The sequence below is a fragment of the Panthera pardus genome, unplaced genomic scaffold, assembly GCF_024362965.1.
Source record: "Panthera pardus isolate Hobbes unplaced genomic scaffold, ASM2436296v1 HiC_scaffold_7, whole genome shotgun sequence".
NCBI classification, from domain to species: Eukaryota; Metazoa; Chordata; class Mammalia; order Carnivora; family Felidae; genus Panthera; species Panthera pardus.
In genome coordinates this window covers 66256222-66277731 of record NW_026527002.1, presented here as the reverse complement: position 1 = coordinate 66277731, position 21510 = coordinate 66256222, and the positions used below count along the sequence as shown (strand labels likewise).

Sequence of the window (21510 nt, the reverse complement as noted above, 5' to 3'; positions counted from 1 at the left end):
CGCAAGTAGCTACTCTGAGCCAGGTGCTGTTGTAGGTACTAGGGAAATAGCAGTGGAGGAAAAGAAAAACATCTCTGCCCACAGGTTTATTCATGCTAACCCCTGTGCCTGACCTGGCTCTCTTCTGTATCATCCTTCTGTATGCAGCCTGAGTCTCATTTTCTCTGAGCCTTTCTCCTTGCCTCAAGGCTGAACTAGGTACTTCTCTCTAATGCTTGCAGCGTAGATAATTCTATTCAGCACTCAGCAAAAAACGGAAACTGGCTGCTTATGCAACTTTTCCCACCAGACTTAAATCCCTTGAACACAGGGACCGTGACTTATTTGTGTATCCACGTTAATTAGCACAGAATATGGCACATAACGATTGATAGTTGAATAAACCACTGAAATCTTTATCGAGAACCTATTATGAAACAGAAAGTGTGACGCACACTTCAGCACATTCTTAATTCATTCTCTCAACAATCCTAGAACTATAAATTGCTTATCTCGCCATTAGCTGCTACATTATTTTTTGTTGCTATACAGTAAATGTCACCATCTCCGTTTCATGGGTGGGAAACTAACAGAAGTATCTTCAAAATGTCACACAGCTCATTAGCATGTGAAAAGAGGGCCCCACCACCAGGCATCAAGAAAACACAAATCAAAACCACTATGAGATACCATTCACACCCACCAGGTGGGTTCTAACTTAAAAAGTCAGATAATACCAAGTGCTGGTGGGAATGGAAAGTGGTGCAGCCACTCTGGAAAACAGCCTGGAAGTTCCTTAAACAGTTACACACAGAATCGCCATATGATGCAGCATTTCCACTCTTAACCACATACCTAAGAGAAATGACAATACGGCCACACAAAAACCTATAAATGAACAGTTGTAACAGTGATTACTATGATTCTTAATAGCCAAAAGGTGGAAACAACCCAAGTGTCCGTCAACAATGAATGGGAGAAACAGATCGTGGTATATTCGTACAAGGGACTTCTTATTTGGCCATGAAAAGGAACGCAGTAATGACTCATGATGGACTGGTAACACACAACATGATGAAGCTCAAAAACATTCTGCCAAGTAAAAGAGACCGGTGACAAAAGACCACACATTACGTGACTGTGTGTGTGTGAAATGCCCAGAAGAAGCATTCTAGAGAAAGAGCGAGTAGGTTAGTGTTGTTTGGGGCTGGGGACTAGGGGACTGAGAACTAAAGGTTCGGGAGTTCTTTTTGAGGTAATGAAAATGTTCTAAAATCGAGCTTGATGACGGCTGTGGATACCTGCAACTACACTAAAAAACACTGAAGTGGTTTTTGCTCACCAATTTAAATTGGTGAACCGTACACTACGTGAATTATACCTCGACAGAGCGATTACATGTATCAAACAATTACGGCCACGCAGGTAGCAAATGTGAAGCTGGAATTCAAGTCTGGGTCTCACTACAAAATCCATGTGGTTTCTGGGATTCCCACGCTGCCGGACAAAGGCCAGGGCAAAAATCCGTATCTCATCTCTTATGTTTCAGCTTTACAAATTTCAAATCACCGACATCTGACTGTGACTTAACAAATTAGAATCTTTAAAAATAAAAATCCAAAACCGGTTGTTTCAAACAAAGCAACTGTACCTGAATCAAAACTGCCGAATGTGTTAAAGCGTCATTCAGCATCGTGAGCACGTTGGACGTAGGGACTACCCCAGGGTCATGACCCCAAGATGTTATTAGTAATCGATCATAACCCTACGGAAAAGAAATGAATGAAGATAAAATGGCATTTAGAAATTTTAAAAAACAAACAAAAACTAAGAAGATCTCAGTTTATATACAATGCTATAATGCTGCTTACCAATCTCTACCCTCCTCAAAACCAACCAGAGAAACAAACCTCACACAACATACCTGGAATATATCTGGCAGTTTTCGAAGTCTTGTACCTTTGGACAGTAAAAGAGATGGTGGTCCTTGCCCAGTGATGTAATAAATGTATAGTTTAAACCAGACAGAACTGACTTCTGGGATAGCTGGTCCAATATGCTGTAATCGTAAAACGAGTAAGATAAAGTTATAATACTTCTCAAAAGCAGCCAAATTTCACAAGGGACCAAGGATGGTCTTACAAACAGCTAATGCCTCACATAAATGTTCACTGCTATTGTTCTTATGAAAATAAATTTTAAACGCTCCATCCAAGCGGTTTCCATGTTATTCCAGAATTGAGAAAGCACGTCTTATCACCGTAATTGGGAGATGGACCCTGAAGGAAAACACCAAGGTCTGAATCTTGGCCTCGCCCCCCTCGGCTGTATCACCTTAAGAAGGTTACTTCTTTGCTTTTCTGTAATGTGGTGACAAAATATCTACCCTGTAAAGACATTGTACGCTTGCTCAAAAGGGTTTAAAACAGTGCCTGTCAAATAATAAGCTCTATTTCAAAGTTAGTTATTGTCATTAGTCACATGCAATTCCTCACAAAGGGACTATCTAACCTTCCATCCATCTTACCATTCCTTCAGTTCATGGATTCCTACTGTGCCTAGAAATCGTGTTACAGAACAGGAGGAAATGTGTATATGGGATAGGGTTGGGGGGACACACAAAGAATTATGAAAAAAAAAAAAAAAGTTGGTCAATGTAAAATCTGTAACCACTCCTACCGAACAGAGGAAGAATTTGGAGGTGAGGGAGGTGTGCTCATGAGGGCAGCTAGAACAGCACAGCAACGAAATCAACCTTATACAAGGATCCCTTCCTTTCTTCTACACCATTAACCTTGCATATCTAGGAAACCAGGCAGGATGCAGCACTGAAGAACAGCTATGTGATCCCGCCTCTTTGAAATGGCATCCTTGCAAAGTACACAGATACACAACTGATTACACTGAAAAAGTAAAAGAGCAGCAGTAATTTTCACAAGTCAGTTTCAGAGATAACTAAAGTTCTAGCTTTCAAGCGCAATCTTTCCCGTTTATTTACCATCATAGCCCTACTTCTAAAACATTTCATTTTTCCTAATTGACTTGATCCCTCAAGGCGATCCAGGCTTCCTTCCTAGAGCATCCAAAACATTCTCTTTAAAATACTGCATTCATCAAGAAAACTTCAATGTGGCACCAATCACGAGATGATACATGAATAAAATGCACCAACTCTACCCAACGAACTGAACTTCTTACAACAGCATAAAATACAAAGCTGCTTCCTGATCCCTGATCTTCATATTTGGTATTAGCAAATTGAGATAACACAATCAAACCGGAAAGCCTCTTCTTCAAGTCACCACGAGCAAGTCTGAAATGCCACGGCTAGTGACACTCCAGGTGGCTCTTTACCTGAGGGGTGCAGCTGCTCACAGGCCGGATTTCGTTGGTGAGAGGAGCCATGGAGACGAGTAGTGTGTAATTTTTGTTCAGAACTCTGCTACAAGTTGCAGGGTCCAAACCAAGAAGGCTTTCACAGCGTAAGAGATCCAGAGGAAAACCTGAATTATGATCAAGCATACACATAGAGTGAAAGACTGACAATGTGAAGCAAAAATGTCCAAGACAAAATATTGGTAAAATATTTAAATATTGTAAATGTCTAAAATAAAATATTGCCTTGATATTTAAACATTGTTTTCACAGAGTTATCTCTATTAAAAATGCCCGATTTCCTTGGAGACCACTAAGACACTTTAAGGCTTAAAACTAAGGGTCTTTATTCCCTGGTCTAGAAAGATTAATGGTCTACTGGTGTTTTGTGAGGCCACCTCTTCCCTTAAAAGTATGTGCTTGCTCCACGTTGCCTCCTCTCCATCCCCAGCCACGCCAGGGCAATGGCATATCATGAAGACCTAAGCGCCACAAAAAAAGCTGTCACCTTGCCTCCCCCAATTTCTGATTTCTACAAAGAGCTTCAAGACCAAGTTCTGAGTATGGCATAGGAACGAGTTCCTCAGCTAACAATATGTACCCAAGACTGCCGGTCCGTAAAGCATAAACTCACTCAGCACGCAACAGATTTTAAGTGTTCCCATTCTTAATCCTTTCGGAAAGTACCAATTCTGTTTGCCCTCTAAAAAGAGATATTTAAGGCTGAAAGAAACTTTGGAAGGTCAAGTTGGCCCATCTCTCACTCAAGCCAAGAATGAATCAAAAAACACATGGCCTGCTGGAAGGGCACAGAAGTACTGAGCACAACTAGCACCAGGACCTTGGTCTTTAATATCATACCCTAGTATGAGAAACCAGGCTCCTAAGAGAAAAGGCTGATTCCAGGAATGGGACAGAAGTACAAGAGAAGATAACACTGTTTTGCCAGAGAGAAAACAACTGCGACAAAAGTAAAAAAAAAAATTAAAGGATGGAGGCATGGCACAAGAAAACAGGAGGCAGCTTGAAGGGGAACCCACTGGCAAAATCTGAGACAACTGCAGCATACGAATTAAGAGAGCAATGACTGATTATAAGCCACTGAAAAAAACAGGAATTCATCAATCCATACTGAGAATATAAAAGAATGCCTAGTCCCAGCTGTTACTGGAAGAAGTGCTGGAATTGGAAAAAAGTGATCAATCTGCAGCCATCACAGTAAAGAATGGTTCAGACAGGACCATCACTGGATGCTCAATCTGAGAGGAAATACTGATGAGGAGTAGGATACGTGCATGGTCTTCAAGTATTTGCCCACACATTACTTAGTAGTTGAGGGTGGGGAGAATAATTAACTGTACAGTGGAAATATCAGAAAACACATTAACTGGGTGATCAAAATTACCATCACAATGGGGGACAGATGGAAATCACATGCATCCAGATGTCATACCCTTAGGACATGACATTACTTACATGATACTCTAGACTTGAGCGCACAACCTGAATCTACTAATCACAATGAAACATCACCTACACCCCAGGTGAGAACCTTTCTGGCAAAACCAACAAAAAGGGACTATATTCTTAAAAAAGAATGTTCTAATGGACTAAAAAGGTTACAGATTTGTTCCAGAATAAAGGAGATAGAGGAGACATAACAATTTCATGCAGATCTGATCTTAAAACAGATCCTGCACTTGAAGGGCGAAAATGCTATGAAGGACATGATTAGGTCAACTGATAAACTGGAATACAAATGGTAGATTACCGTATCAACATTACATTTTCTGAAGTTGATGTGAGGGCATAGCCCTATTCTTAGGAAACATACCCTGAGAGGAGGCGCCTGGGTGGCTCAGTCGGTTAAGTGTCTGACTTTGGCTCAGATCACGATCTCACGGTTCGTGAGTTCGAGCCCCTCGACAGGCTCTGTGCTGACAGCTCAGCCTGAAGCCTGTTTCTGATTCTGTCTCCCTTTCCCTCGGCCCCTCCCCCGCTTGCACTGTCTGTCTCAAAAATAAACACTGAAAAAAATAGAAAAGAAACATACCCTGAAAAATTTAGTGGAGTTAACACCATGATACTTCACTTACTCCCAAATTCTGGGCTCAAAGTAATTATACTACTTTTATTTGTTTTAGTAAATTTAAAATATTTCCAAATAGGATGTTTAAAAAAAAAAAAAAACGCAGGGAGTCTGTGATTTAATGTTAATGGAGGAGAGAGAGTCCTACAGATGTCAGGAAGAACATCGGGTCCACACCTCTGGCAAACAAAGTAAAGACAGAGAACCGAAAGCAGCTATAAGACAAGACTGGCTGGACCCAGATGTGATGTTCATTTTGAAGTACAATGAGAGGTGAGCAGTTGGCTTAGGAAAAGGAGAGAAGGGGAAAAGTTCTATAAAGAGTAGAGAAACTTATGTTTGATTAAGTACAACAATTCAAGAGCAAATTTAATAAAATGGAGGAATCACAGCCACGAGTGAAAAAAATGATAAAAAAATCTGAGAGAGGAGAGACTAAACAACAAAAGCTTTAACTGGTACCCAAAACCCGTCAAGTATCAAGCCAACCTCCGAGGTTAGAAAAATAAACTTAACTACTTTCACACAGATAAGGTTTAGGTTTTCCCTTTAACATACATTCTGGTACATAAATGATTAATGGTGAAAAAGTTTAGTCCAGATTACTAAGTGAGAGGTCGTTTATGAATAAATCAATAAAAAGCTTAGTGCCTGGGGTACCTGGGTGGCTCAGTTGGTTGAGCATCCAATTTCAGCTCAGGTCACGATCTTGTGGTTTGTGGGTTTGAGCCCCGTGTTGAGTTCTGTGCTGACAGCTCAGAGCCTGGAGCCTGCTTTGGATTCTATCTCTCCCTCTCTCTCTGCCCCTCCCCCCCACTCATGCTCTGTCTCTCTCTCTCACTCTCTCTCAAAAATAAATAACATTAAAAAAATTAAAAAAAAAAAAAAAAAGGCTGGTGCTCAAGAGAAGTTAATAAAAGGGACAGAGCCAAAAAAAAAAAAAAAAAAAAAAAATTCAAGAGACATGGATTTAAGTCCCATTTCTTCCACTGACTGATCATACAGACCATAATGATTATATGGGCAGGAAATCTGACTGAGACAACCTTCAATTTCTTTATCTATAAAATGAGTTAAACTTGCCTGGCCACTAGCACCAACATCCCTGCATTCTATCATGAGCACGGAAGGATGATTTATTTTAAGATGGTTATAGCAGAGTATTTCAAATACTCTAACCTGTTATTTCCGTAAGTCACTAAAAAGTCCCGGTAACTTTTACGTACAAAGACATCTTCAAGATTGTGCTGCTCATCGCTTAGGTCACATGATCTAACATTTGGTAGCCAAAAAATGGTTACTATTAACAAACACTTATGAGTAAGTGCTTTGGCCTCTTGGCATTTGATTTAATATTCTCAGTTTTAACTATTTACGAACAATCTCAAAAAGAGCCCCAGCATGGGACCATTCCTCTTTCTGCTCACGTCTGTCTCTGCACCCGACACGCAAAGGTTGCAGAGCCCAGTCACAGGAAACTGAGCGTGTCCAGCCTCACTCAGCTCAACCACCTGGCAGCTTTGCAGTCACCTCCACAATCACTTTTGTGAAGTGACAACTGATTCCGTCCTTAAATTTTTTTAATTTTTTTTTTTCTTAATGTTTTTTATTTATTTTTGAGACAGAGAGAGACAGAGCATGAGCGGGGAAGGGACAGAGAGAGAGGGAGACACAGAATCCAAAACAGGCTCCAGGCTCTGAGCCGTCAGCACAGAGACCGATGCGGGGCTCGAACTCACAGAGTGTGAGATCATGACCTGCCGAAGTCGGACGCTCAACCGACTGAGCCACCCAGGCGCCCCCGTCCTTAAATTTTTAAATGGAGTTGAAAGCCAGATGCTCGTGAAAGAAGTAGAATGAAAATGGATGTCACTAAGAAACTCGACGGTTCTTGGCCAGAAAACGGAACTATCAAGTGAATGAAAGAATGAGTGAGAGTAAATATTATCGTGGTGCCAAGATTTCACAGACTTCCGAGATGCAGCTCCTGCGAATGTCTGAGGACCTGAGCCAAATGCTCTTCACTGGTGCCCAGGCCACGTCATCTTTTCAAAACATACATTCCTGGATGGCGCTGCACAACGCAGAACCTACCATCCACTGACCCCCAGTTTGGGAACCCTCGTCTATCCCAACACTGACAGCGCATGCCAGGTGATCGCCACAGTAGGGCTCATCACAGATTACAAGTGTCACTACCTCTTTTACTCTTTAAAAAGAGGTTCTCCGTCCTCTTTTTTATTTGTTAAAGTAAAATACTTTAGTAAATATTACAGCAGCATTTCAACAGGAAGCTCCTGTTTATTATTTTTATACAATGGAATCTTTCACTCATGAAATTTTATGCTTCTTAAAACAACTACATTTTGGCACTTGTTCACCCCTCAAACTGAGGCCTGTTCTAAATTCCGTCCAGCCACTTAAACAAATTAAACACTCCAACCCTTCTTATAGGTACTGAACAGATTTAAATGCTACAAATACTACAGTGGCACATAAGAAAGGAGAAAGAGTAAAATCAGGTAAGAAAGAGTTCACGAGCAAAGAACTTCACAAAACAAGCCTTTAGTTGCAAACTCGACATGCCATCTACACAAAATGTATTAAATAAGTGAGCGTGACCTGTTTAATTTCTTAAAGAAGTTCCATAGGATCATGTCTTCAAAATCAAGTACATTTATCATACCATAATTGGGCTGGTCTGGCTGTGCAGTTTGTGCAACTAGATCTTTATTATGACGCAGAAACAATATTGTGTTTCTCAGAGTAAGTGCATGATCAAAATATCTCTGTGCTTCTCCTTCACCAGTGCTCTGAACCTAAACCAAGAGAAAATAAGTTTTGCAGTACCACTCTCAAACCATTCATCCTAATACGTAACCATACAGTAGAGATATTAAGACATTAAGAATCAATAAACCACAAATTTGCCCAGGCAATACTGAAACAAACATTAGCTTAAATCTCAGTTGAGTTTCTATTTGAATACATCCTTGAAGATGATAGAAATTATCCCAGCAAGTAAAACTAACACACCAAATAATGTTAAATTACACCATTATATAAGTTGTATGTCTCACGTATGATTCAAATGGAGTGCTTAAAAAAACTCTAAGATCCACATTCTACATTCTGCTTCTTCCAGAAGAGTACTCCAATCCATGGTCACCAATTACGCCCCTAATTCTCATCACCGTGTCCACAGTTCTGTATCACTGGCTGCAAGGCTCAGTGGAGTATGTGATTCAACACGGCTGTTTCAACACTACTAAATATACAGCTTAAATTCATTCAACGAGGATTCACTGAGTCCCTACTATGTGCTATGGATGACCTGTCTAGGATGTATGGATTGAATAGTGGACAAAACCGCTGTGCTCACTGGACTTCATTTTAACGCATGTTCTTCTGACACTGAGTCAGGTACTTGTTCAATACGTAAAAACACATATATCCCAGAAACAACACACAAAATGGAAAGACAGGTCTATAGGGGAAAATGACTAAATTAGATCTGCATTAAAAAATAAGATAACCACTTAAGCCTCATCAAGATGAACCTTCTTAAAAAATAGCTAAGAAACTATTTTTAAAAACTAGACTTCAGACTAAAAGGCCTTCCCAAAAATAACTATGTGATATAAGAGAATATAGATATATAAAAAATAAAGTGATCTTCCAATTTGCTAAACGTGATAAAAGACTAGTGGAGGTGAGAAAAATAAAAATCAGAAAAACAGAACTTAGAATGTGCTAGAAAATAAAAAATTTATTGGCAAATTTGCCAAGATAATACACAACAAGAAATGGGGTTAACAAGGTGTTAAAAGTATTGAGGGAATAATGGATGTATAAAGGTAACAATGAGAGACCAATTAATAGCAAGGATTATCTCAAATACATTTCTGCCCTAAAAAAATGAAAAATTTATGGAGAAGGAAGAGTGAAAAAATGTCATGGTCTTTTTCTTAAGATATAAAGGATAATGGAATCATAAAATCCTCTAAGTAGCACATTTAATACACAGAGTTCACCACGAAAACACAAAAGGTACCAAAATTATTAGTCAAGTAACAGATTCAGCATAGAAACTATTTGCAGAGAGGAAAACAGAGGACAAAAACAAAAAACGAAAACAAACACACAACACACACACACACACACACACACACACACACACACACACACACACACACCTCTACCACACCACGACCACCACCACCAAAAACCCAAAAAACCTAGGAAATGGAAAACCCCAAAAGGGCAATCCAGATTTAGAGCTAAGGCCAAGTAGGGCTGTCCTCACGGAGAAGAAGGTGGCTAAGAGCATTGGCTGAAGTCTTCCAGATAATAAAGGGGATGGTGAGAGTGGACATAAACATGATACCCAGGGACACTGTTTCAGATTTAAGATAAGGGGAACAAAAACTTCAAATAAAACAGCTGAAAGGAGATCTTAGAAAATCATACTAAAGAAAATTAAAAGCTATTTTAGAAAAATGTACAAAAAATTACATAGACTATTTCTATACCCCATTTCATTAAACCAAATCATGCTAAGTGATAGATAAGGTCCACAAATCACTTTCTAAATCACAAAATCTGTTCATCCACTTGATATTCTAAAGTCTAAATGACTGTTGCAGTATTAAGGTGAGGAATTAGGCAGGAATGAGCAAGAATATATGAAAACCTATACAATCAATAACTGATGTTGTATCAAGAAATGGTTCCAAATGCCCTGACATCCCATACTGACCAGTCCAGATTTACCTTTTCTAGTTCTATAAGAAAGCTGTCCAGAGACTCATCTGACAGTTTGCCAACTTCGAACATTGTGACAGCATGGCTTTTCAAGTTCTGTAATACAGAAACAAAACAAAAAAACTTAAAATGGACCTTAAACACCTTACATGAGTCTATTGTTCATAAGTCCTAGTTTTCTCTTCTTATATGAAGCATTAACATCTCACATTTATATTACGCTGTCTAATATAATTAAACTTAAAAAGTGAGTGACATGTGAAGCTGAGTCTTCTGATTACAGAAGTAACCCTCACTAAAGAGTTACTATGCTCCTCTAAGGAATATAAAACAAAGACAGTTGCATTTTGCATTTTTAGGAATTAATCTAATTCTTAAAAAGGGACCTAAAAGCATGAACTATTTTAACTCTAATCTTTAAACACTGTCATATTTAAACAAGAATTTGACTTACTGGTGAAAGATTTCCCATCATTAAAAAGGCAGTGAGAGTTGAGTCAAAGAGAAAAGCAATACGCTTTGTATATCCTGTGGACAAACTCAAACTGCTTACACTGGCTGTGTCAGCTAGAAAAAAAAAAATCAATGTAAAATCGAGTAAATGAAAATTATTCTTTGCTTATCATTTAGAATGAGAAAGTATTTCTTTTCAACTTTGATAATTAAAAAAATTACATAACTAAATGTAAGCCAATATTGCAGTCCCAAAAGGTCCCAGTCCCACCTATCTCGAACTAAAAAAGGTTAAAAAAAATTTTTTTAAAGGTACTTGTGTAGTAAATTTCTTTTGTTGTTGTTTGTTTGAGAGCAAGCACGCGTGCGAGCAGGGGAGGGCCAGAGGGAGAGAGAGAATCCCAAGCAGTCTTCACGCTCAGTGCAGAACCCAAAAGCAGAGTTCAATCTCACGACCATGAGATCATGACCTGAGCCAAAATCAAGAGTCGGGACACTTAACTGACTGAGCCACCTAGGCACCCCTATAATAAATTCCTTTCCTTCTTTTTTCTTTTCTGTTTTTTAGTTTATTTATTCATTTTGAGAGCGAGCGAGCAGGGGAGGGACAGAGAGAGAGGGAGAGAGAACCCCAAGCAGGCTCTGTGCTGCCAGTGCAGAGACCAATGTGGGGCCAGAACTCACAAAACTGCGAGATCACAACCTAAGCCAAAGTCCAAAGTCGGATGTTTAACCAGCTAAGCCATCCAGACACCCCTATAATAAACTTCTTAAAAGCCAATAATAAACCAAGACTTGATAACTGACAGAACATTAAGACTAGCTAGCCTAAACTCTTCAGACGAGTCACCTGGCTCAGATAAGAGGCTGGGATAAGAATGAGAGCCTATGCTGTGCTCCCCTCCCCCCACCCCAACATAAACCACATGTAGCCCCCTCGTCCATTAGCTTTGCCTCCCCTTGTGCTTGGCCCATACTGAGGCCTTCCCTCACTCACCAGCTGGCAGGCTATTATTCATTTTTAGCCCAACTATCCTCCTCTCCAGGAAAGCTTCCTGAACCTCTCTAGGCAACAAGGGAGCACTTCCCCTCTGCTCCCACAAGCACCAAAACACTTCTCACGTTGCTGTGGGTTTTGTGGTTATCCTGCCTTCTCTCTCCCTAGACTTAATTCTCAGAAGGAAGGTACCATATTCTTGTCAATTTTATACCCTTAGGACCTAGCACAGTACCCAGCATATGGGTAAGTACTCAATGACTATGTACCAAACGAATGATACTGAGAACAAAGCTAGGAGAGTTAACTCTGTGAGTGTATGTGTAGACACAGGCCATCATCTATAAACACTCTAAATTAAAGTGAGTAAGTGCTAACCTGGATCTTCTTGACTGTTAGTATCTGTGTCAGTAGCCGATGAAGCTTCTTGTACAGGACTCCTACTTTCCCCACCATCCCATGAGAGCAGCATCTTTTGTGGATCTAAAGTACTCCTATTAACGAAGAATACATCCACATTTTAAAAGTCATATAAATTATCTTATATAAAAATAGCTACTAAAGTCAGTACTCAAATTATGAATATCCATCCAAATCCAGTCTCTTGTTCAAGCCTGAAATTGAGACGTAGCCCCCAAATGCTCTGCCCACATACAGCAATGGTTCTTAACTAAGACCCATGGACAGGCTTCAGGGAATTTGAGAACTCTTTAAAACTATATGTAAAATACTAAAACAAACAAAAACAAAAAAACCGGTATGTAAAATACTGTATTTACTTTTCTCTGGGGAAAGGGTTCTTGTTTTCATCATCCTAAAGAAGATTCATCATACAAAAAAAGATTAAAAACCACTAATATATAGGGTTCACCTCAACTGACAGGTTGGTAAGTAAAATTTTTGTACATAAAACAATATTTTTTCCTAAGAGGAAACTCTAATATCTCATACTAAATAAATGAATTACTTTAATCTGTTTACGGATGGAACATTCTTCCACGATGAATGAAGCTGGTCCAAATTTATTACTTGTCCCTTCTTATGGGCAAAGCCCAACCGGCAATACATTGAAACGGCATTCTGAAAGGAACAAAAAGGAAATTAGCATTTACAATGAACCAGACATCAGAATGTTTGTAGAGAGAAAATATCACCACGGACTATGCTTACAGTGATCCTCACACATTTTCATCCCATAACTAGAAAAAACCATTTTTCAGTAGGCCTGTTCATCTGCTAAGGTCTTCACATCCGTAGAAGAGCGAATGCTCCCAACCCTCAGGCCTGCCGCTGTCTAGGAAGCAAGAGGCTGAAGTGGTGCAGTTTAGCAGAAGTTGTTGCTTTAACTGACCTCCTTACTCCTTACTAGACACTGATCATTCTGCTTCCTGCGTGCACGGGAATGTGAGTGCCGGCTTTCACTGCATGGGGTGAAATTCCACTTCAGGATCCTTATTTCTTTCTATCTTTGCAAGGACCCCTTTACTGTCCCCACTCCCTTGGAGAGCGATAAGAATCTCACTGTCTCTATTTCTCAGTAGCTTATCAATGGCTTATAATAAAAGCCATTCAGTATTTATAAGTAAAAAGAGTATAAAAATTACATACCTTAACCAAAGATAAGTCTATTTCAAGGACATTTGCAAGCTGGAAGATAAAAAAAAAATTATTTACATTCCTAGAATTATCAATATTACACAGCTTGTAATAAACAACTGAACCATAAAGAGCAAAATTTTAAATTAAGAATAACTGAAAGACTGAATAAATTTTGAAATCAGAACTTTCTCCTTTCCTTATGTCTAAGATGTTTAGAGTAGTAGGAGTCTAGATAGTGACCATAACAATGGGAGATTCTTTTCTCTTTAATTGAGTTTCATTTAAAATAAGAAAATGCCTATATCGATCAACAGCCTACAATCCTTTTACCAAGAAGTCATATAAAAAGTTATTTACCAAATTATGTTATTACTAAAAAAAAACCTCAATATGTATATACAAAAAGTAACATAAGAACAGTGACATAAGTATATTAATGGTCTATGCTCTACCATGTATAGATTCCAAAAACACTTTAACCATCATTAAATAACTTTACTTCACACAAAGATTATTTTATAATCTTGAGGCCAAGTCTTTCATCAAACACTGTTCATACTTACCTCTGCAACATTAGTATGCTCATCTATTGAAACAAATATCTTATAAAGTAGAGTTTCAAAATAATCACCTTGCACCCGATTCATTACAAAACCTTCAAGAGGAGGAACTAAAACAAAATAGACTTAGTTTAGTGATACAATTTTATAACATAAGAAAGCATAATTCAAATATCTACTCAAAAAGAAAAACCTCTACCTTAGAGATTGAATTCAGCTTTTGCTTTTATCCACTCCACAGCAAGTTTTCTAAAACCCCCAAAGTTAAGGACATTTACAACCCAGTCTACACAGAGGACTCTGACAGTAGAGCACAAATCCTACAGAGAGTTAATTTAATTTAATCCCATGGACCTCTCAGATTACTGAGGCAAAGGAAGTGCTGGAGGACACGAACTTGGTAGAAAGGCAGGGGCACTGGGGCTGCTTCCGCATGGGGAAGGCTGCAATGGGTGTGTTGTAATGCCCTGAGAGACAGCAGGGGTGACTAGGCTAAGGCAGAAAAGCAAAAGACTGAGAGACTATACAAAGACTGTACTGGCTGCCTTTCTCCCACCATCCCCGCTCCATGCTGAGAAGAGAAGAAATTCACCTGCACGACGGCCACTTTTACCAGCAATCACTAACTTATTCTTTGGGGCTTTCTTTCTATACCCTCTTCAGTGGCCTCAGTATTAAGAAGGGCAAGACCTTCTTCATCACAGGAGGCAGCCTAGCAGGTGCTGTTCACCTGAAAGTGGATTCATACTCATTTCTCTCCATCTCGTTGGTCCAGAAACTCTAATCCAATTTACTAGAGCACTCTGCCCAGCTGATAATAAAGAGGCACTATGCTTTCCTTTACCATTCTCCACTGTGCACGTTTCCCTTGAAAATATCCTGGGAAGGAAGAGTATTCAGGCCATCAAAGGACTTGGGGGTCCTGTGTCTCCTGGACCTAATACCATCTATTGCACCCAAAACCTAAATTATTCCTAACAAAGAGAAGTAAGACAAAACTTAAGTGGTCAAAACGAAGACATTGCAAAAAATCACAATGACAGATTATTCACTTTTTAGATCTGGCTCATGTCACTTTTTTTTTTTTTTTAATGTTTATTTTTGAGAGAGACAGAGGCAGAGCTTGAGCAGGGGAGGGGCAGAGAGAGAGGGGGACACAGAATCCAAAGTAGGCCCCAGGCCCCTGAGCTGTCAGCACAGAGCCCAACGCGGGGCTTGAACTCACCGACCGTGAGATCATGACCCGAGCCGAAGTCGGATGCCCAACCGACTAAGCCACCCAGGTGCCCCTCAGGTCACTTTCTAATTTAGTGTTACCTATAGTTCTAGTCATCCAAGTACTTTTAAGGATCAATGGTTTCTCTTTTGAAATATTTTAGAAACCCCCTATTTGATATCCTTAACTCTTTTCCTACACTATCAGCTGTGTGGATAATAGCAAACATTTACTGAGCACATACTAAGTGCCAGGCGACTTCCAGGTACTTGACACACACAATTTCATCTAATCCTCTTAACCTCATGAGTTGTCTAATACTATACCTCTGTATTTCAGAGACGAAGAAACCAAGACACTTAAGAGGTTACAAACACACAATTTACATCTAGGTAAAGAGATACTGAATAGTCTCCAATACAAAGTTAAAAAAAAGTATGAATTACAACACACCACCTGCGTAAAACAAAAACCATACAAAAAAGGATATATGCATACATGCCTATGTGCTTAGCATACTTTTGGAAAGATAAACTAAGAAATTTAAGAGAGCCACTGAGAGAGTGGCCACTAAGAGAGAAACTGTAGCCAGGCACAGGGGTCAGAAGCAGATGTTTTTATAATCTTTTATAAATTTAGAATATTATATCATAATATTGCCTACTGAAAAATATATTGAAAAAAATCAAGCTAACATACACAGAGAACAAACTGGTGGCTGCCAGAAATGAGAGGTGGAGGATGGGCGAAATGGGTAAAAGGAATAAGAAGGTTCAAAGTTCCAATTATAAAATAAGTAAGTCATGGAGATGTAACGTACAGCACAGCAACTATAGTTAACAATGCCACACTGCCTATCTCAAAGTTAGTAAAAGCGTAGATCTTAAAAGTTCTCACCACAAGAAAAAAGATTTCTGCTTTTATGTGTGGTGATGGATGTTAACCAGACTCATGATGATTATTTCACAATATAGAACTATCAACATTATAATTTATATCTGAAACTAACACAGTGTGTATGTCAATTATATCTCAATATGTTAACCAGACTCATGATGATCATTTCACAATATATATAACTATCAACATTACAATTTATATCTGAAACTAACAGTGTGTATGTCAATTATATCTCAATAAAGAAATAACAAAATAAAAATTTTAAACATGTTAATAAAAATTAATAAGTATAAAGAAAAATACCTGAGAATAGCCTAGAAAGTTTAAAAAAAAAACTCACAAGGAAGGCCTGGCCGTAACTAATATATTTTTTTAAATTTTTTTTAAGTGTATTATTTTTGAGAGAGATAGAGACTGTGCAAGTAGGTGAGGGGCAGAGACAGAGGGAGAGAAAGAGAATCCCAAGCAGGCTCCACATTGTCAGCGCAGAGTCTGATGCAGGGATTGAACTCATGAACCGTAAGATCATGACCTGAGCCGAAACGAAGAGTCAGATGCTTAACCGACCAAGCCACTCAGGTGCCCCTGGCAATAACTAACATTAAAGATTATTTTGAGTCACTGTAATCAAAACAATATGGTATAAAAATAAAAACAAATCTGTGAAGACAAAAGACTATCCGAACTAGCTCCAGTGGAGAGGGGAATTCAATGTATGACAAAAGCTACATTTCCACCCCGTGGTAATGGGTTACTGAAAAAACAATCCTGGAATTTACCCAAATGCTATTGGTTTTCCAAACAGAAAAAAACCAAGTTGGACCCTTATTTCACATCAAATACAAAAATAAGTTCCAACTACAGGTCTGAATTTGTACGACAAAAGTTTTTAAGAATTTTTAGACTATTTACATATATATGCACATATATGTGTACATATATACACATACACACACACACATATACATACACATATATCTTAAAAGTACTCTATTCAAGCATAACAGAAATCTAGAATCTATAAGCAAAAGGGGAGACATAAATTGAACAAGTATACAGTTTGATGAATGATGGACTAAACATATTTTAACAATAGACCCTTTAGGGGCACCTGAGTGGCTCAGTCAGTTAAGCGACGAACTTTGGCTCAGGTCATGACCTCACGGTTTGTGAGTTGAAGCCCTGCATTGGGCTCTGTGCTGACAGCTCAGAGCGTGGAGTCAGCTTCAGATTCTGCGTCTCCCCCTCTCTCTGTCCCCTCACCCCCCCTCTTTTTCAAAAATAAACATCAAAAAAATTTAAAAAACAATAGACCCTTTAGTGACTATTCAAAGTATTTGTCTCCCCCAATTTATTTGTTCCACCAACCACAGTGCTTGTTTTGTTGAAACACAGGAGAAATGCTTTCTCTGAAATCAACTGCAGGCATCTTTTGTGCTGAATTTGATGGCTTCCACGTTGTCAAACTGCTTTTCATAGGTTATTACAATTTGGTGAACATTCCATGTTCCACGGTGATAAGGAAGGTAAATTCAGCAGTAATAAGAGCCTGAGTCTGTCCGCACCAGCAAACATTGCTAGACAGTAGGTAAAGCATGGCAGAACCCATCACTGTAATAGAGTAGCCATCCACTTGGCCCTTCTGACTACATCTTTTAAATGCACTTAGTGCTAACGTGAGTCAATATTCAAACTATCAATCAACAGGGACTGAAATGAACTAATCAAAAACCTATCTTTTCAGGGGATTCTCAAATGAGTCAATATCAGTTGATCGACGACAGTAAAGACTAGAGTAATGCCTTCATATTTTCCCATAGTGACAGGAAACCACTACCAGCCCTGTCCCATAGTGACAGGAAACCACTACCAGCCCTGTCCTCCAGAAATCTCTTCCTTGTCAAAACCTTTCAAATTGTAAAACTAGTATTTTATTTGCTATAGCATCAATTATATAAACAAGAATTAGTATCTCATTACTTTTTGATTTTCTTTCCAAATTTAAAGAATTCATGTATGTACATGGTTCAAAATCCATTTATTAAAGAATCGCAAACACATGGTAACACAGATAAAGGTCAGGATACAATACAGCATGATAACCTGTAAAGATTCAACACTGACATGAGGGAGTATTTCTGCAATAAGCCCCTACCATCACTCAAAGTCATTCCCTGGAAATTTTTGACATTAATATTTGATTACACAAATATTAAGTATCTTAGTATGGTAAAAGATACCAACAAATAAGAACGATAGCTCAGGGGCGCCTAGGTGGCTCAGTCGGTTAAGCCTCCAACTCTGGATTTCGGCTCAGGTCACGATCTCACAGGTTTGTGAGTTCTGGCCCCACATCAGGCTCTGTGCTAACAGTGAGGAGCCTGCTTGGGATTCTCTCTCTCTGCCCCTCCTGTGTTCCCTCTCTCTCAAAATAGATAAATAAACTTAAAAAAAAAAAAAAAAAAAAAGAACCATAGCTCAAAGATATGCTGGGAAACATAAAAACATACCTGTAACACACAACCTAAATTTGTTAAAAAATCTAACCTATAGGAAAAAAGCTTCACTGTGTTCAAGGATGTTAAGCACATCACTACTACAGGAAAAAAAAAAAAAAAAAAAAGAAAGAAAGAAAAAGAAAAATTATAAGCAACCTAAATAACCAGCAATAGGAGAATGTTCTAATAAACTGATACATCCATAAGGAAATACACAAGGGCCTTAATATTGGTTTAACTTAGGGAATGGATGAAGGATGAAGGGAGGAGTAAAGACAAAAAAGATGACTTCAACATGACAAAATAAGACAGGTATGTGGAGTTAAAATAATAGCTATGATAGGACTGAACATCTGTAAAAACAGTTATGCACTGAACAAAGACTAAAAGGACACAAATTTACGAAAACATTAACCTGATTTAGGATGCGAGAAATTTATTTCAGACTTCCATTATTTTAACATAGCATGTACAATAACGTGAAGATAAAAAATAAGGAATTTAAATAAAACCACCACAATGTGTTACAACATAACAAAAGAGAAATGTCTTTCTTTGAAAGATTCTAACATCATAGATCCTAGATTATGTGTCTAATTTATTAGGGTGATACATGCAACGTGCAGCACCTAGTAACCATTCAAAAAACCCTGGAAAGTGTTAGCATATACTTACCTGCTATACAACTGTCATCAGATATTGGTACATCCAGATAAATAAATCCTTTGTTATATAAGCCTACAGAAGCAAAAGTAGCTGTTTTAGATGGAATACTAAACAACAGTAAATTTAAAAAGAAACCAAAATTGATTCCTGATTTTCTGCAAAGATTCTTACAACTGAATACTAGGTAAAGGAGAAAAAAAATAAGCAGAAGAGGAAAAGAATTAATTCAAGTTTTCAAATCTGTTTCCTTCACATGCTCAGAACTACAAAATTAAAAACATTTTTTTACCTATGATTCATTTGTATAAATTTGTAGTGTATGTGAATAAAAGATTGATAAAAATTACTATTAATTGTTGCTGGTTTAAAATTAGTTTTTATGTTGACAAAAGACCACTTCTACTAACCACTTACTATGTACTACATTGTAATCTAGTGATCCAGACAGCTGAGGGCCTGCATCGATGATCTTATCAATAGCACATTTCTCAGGCAAAGTGCATATCTAAGAAAAACAAAATAATTTCAATTAAATTCTGTCCAAATTAATTTATAAGTCTCTTGAAATCTCTTCATGTTTAAGACAAGGATTATCCTGATGACTATTATATATGATTATATATTATCTATTATGTATGCTTATAAATATTAGGTGCCATTAGCTGAATGTACTACGTATTTTTTTTCTCTTATTGCTCTGGAATTCAGAAGAAAAACCTATGCACACAGCTGTCGATTAAGGTGCCAGAATATGCCACCAACAGAATCGAGGACAAATTATAAGCACCAATATTTGCTGATAAGCAGTAAGTGTTACCTAATAAATACCAATATTTAATCATCTTCTTTGAATGGGAATCAGATCCATTTGCTGATTCTGAATCTCTCAGATCACAAGTTTATTCAAATTCCACACGGCTATTATCAGCACAGGAAGTACATCACTATAGCTCTGTTCTCACACTGAAGCAAAATTTCTAAGCCTTCTGCTCACTGGATTTAATCTGTCCTCTGAAGTAAAATAAAATGTAAACTGAAAAAAAAGTCCACCTGCTCACTTCCATTTCTTCAACCACAGAGAGACATGACCTAGTCTCTAGGCCCTCTGGTCCACTGCCCTGCCCCTTTCCCTCTAAATTAGCATCTCTTCTACCATGCGTAAGGCTTATCTCCAATGCGGTCTGACCACCCCTTGATCTTGACACTATCCCCCATCAAAGCTCCTACCTCGTCAGCACGGCGCTTCAGCAGAGTGATCAAGAGCACAACTTGCATAGCAACTGCCTCACTTAAAATCCTGGACGTTCGCTACCACTGTGACTTGAGCCGTTACCTTATTTCTCCGTGCTCACTTTCCTCCTATGTGAAATGGAGTACGAATAATACACCACTCTGGGGTGTTGCAGGAATCACATGAGACGCTATAAAAGTGCTTGCAGGAGAGCTGGTGGAGCCGGCACACAGCAAGCGCCCGAGAAGTGTTGGCCGGTGTCATGGCAGCATCACATCACTTCACATGAAACTGCTAGTTAAAGTCCCCAGATTACTGTACGTGGACCAAGTCAAGTCTTCCTCATTATTAAAGAGTGTCTTTCAAACCCACCCATATGCTACAGTCATTTAAAACTTTGAACTTAAGTTTAATTTTCTTCAGGAAAACCAAACAGTGTTACTTCTTAGAAAAATTACAGAACTATGATGAAGAATTACAATTTAAAACATAAAAGTCATGTCTAATTTCTAAAGGGACCTACCTTTATGTCATCTTCTGTGATATACCCAGCCTGCACCACCCACCAAGCCTCTATGGCAATTTCCACCGGCTTCACTGGCAAAAGATCACGAGCTGTTTTCCTTCTGAAAAATTTCTGCAACGGTACAAACATTTAAGAATTTGCAGTCAGCCTGAAATCACTACTTTCTTTTTTATTGATCACAGTGTAAGACTGTTTCCAACAGGCTAAATATCTTTTTAAATTCCCATGTTTTAAAATCTGAAGTACTCTAGATGTACTGAATAGAAAAAGTCATTCTTAAATTATTTCAAAGTAAATTACTTCAAAACACAAATCATTAAGTCTCGATCTAAATCCAGAAATTCAAAGGAAATCTAGGAGGTGAAAACAAATTTGAAAAATGTGTACTCATTTCAACCATTAAGTGAACCCTGGGAGTGGAATCAGCAGGTAAAAAGACCAGCAGAGCAAAATTGATTTTTTTTTTTAAATTTTTTTTAACTTTTATTTATTTTTGAGACAGAGAGAGATAGAGCATGAACTGGGGAGGAGCAGAGAGAGAGGGAGACACAGAATCTGAAACAGGCTCCAGGCTCTGAGCTGTCAGCACAGAGCCTGACGCGGGGTTCGAACTCACGGACCGTGAGATCGTGACCTGAGCCGAAGTCGGACGCCCAA

The 21510-nt window shown here is 38.5% G+C and overlaps 1 protein-coding gene across 1 annotated transcript in view; it reads right to left on the bottom strand.

The window, feature by feature from the left end:
* FAM91A1 (family with sequence similarity 91 member A1) overlaps positions 1 to 21510 on the bottom strand; it is a 43911-nt gene that overhangs the window by 13489 nt on the left and 8912 nt on the right. The window contains exons 6-18 of the mRNA XM_019459904.2: positions 20851 to 20964; positions 19511 to 19601; positions 19106 to 19168; positions 13820 to 13926; positions 13266 to 13304; positions 12625 to 12737; positions 12036 to 12151; positions 10662 to 10774; positions 10217 to 10303; positions 8130 to 8262; positions 3334 to 3482; positions 1904 to 2038; positions 1631 to 1744 (exon numbers count right to left, since the gene is read on the bottom strand). Of these exons, the coding sequence (XP_019315449.1) occupies positions 1631 to 1744; positions 1904 to 2038; positions 3334 to 3482; positions 8130 to 8262; positions 10217 to 10303; positions 10662 to 10774; positions 12036 to 12151; positions 12625 to 12737; positions 13266 to 13304; positions 13820 to 13926; positions 19106 to 19168; positions 19511 to 19601; positions 20851 to 20964 (1374 nt within the window). The remainder of the gene's footprint in view (positions 1 to 1630; positions 1745 to 1903; positions 2039 to 3333; positions 3483 to 8129; positions 8263 to 10216; positions 10304 to 10661; positions 10775 to 12035; positions 12152 to 12624; positions 12738 to 13265; positions 13305 to 13819; positions 13927 to 19105; positions 19169 to 19510; positions 19602 to 20850; positions 20965 to 21510) is intronic.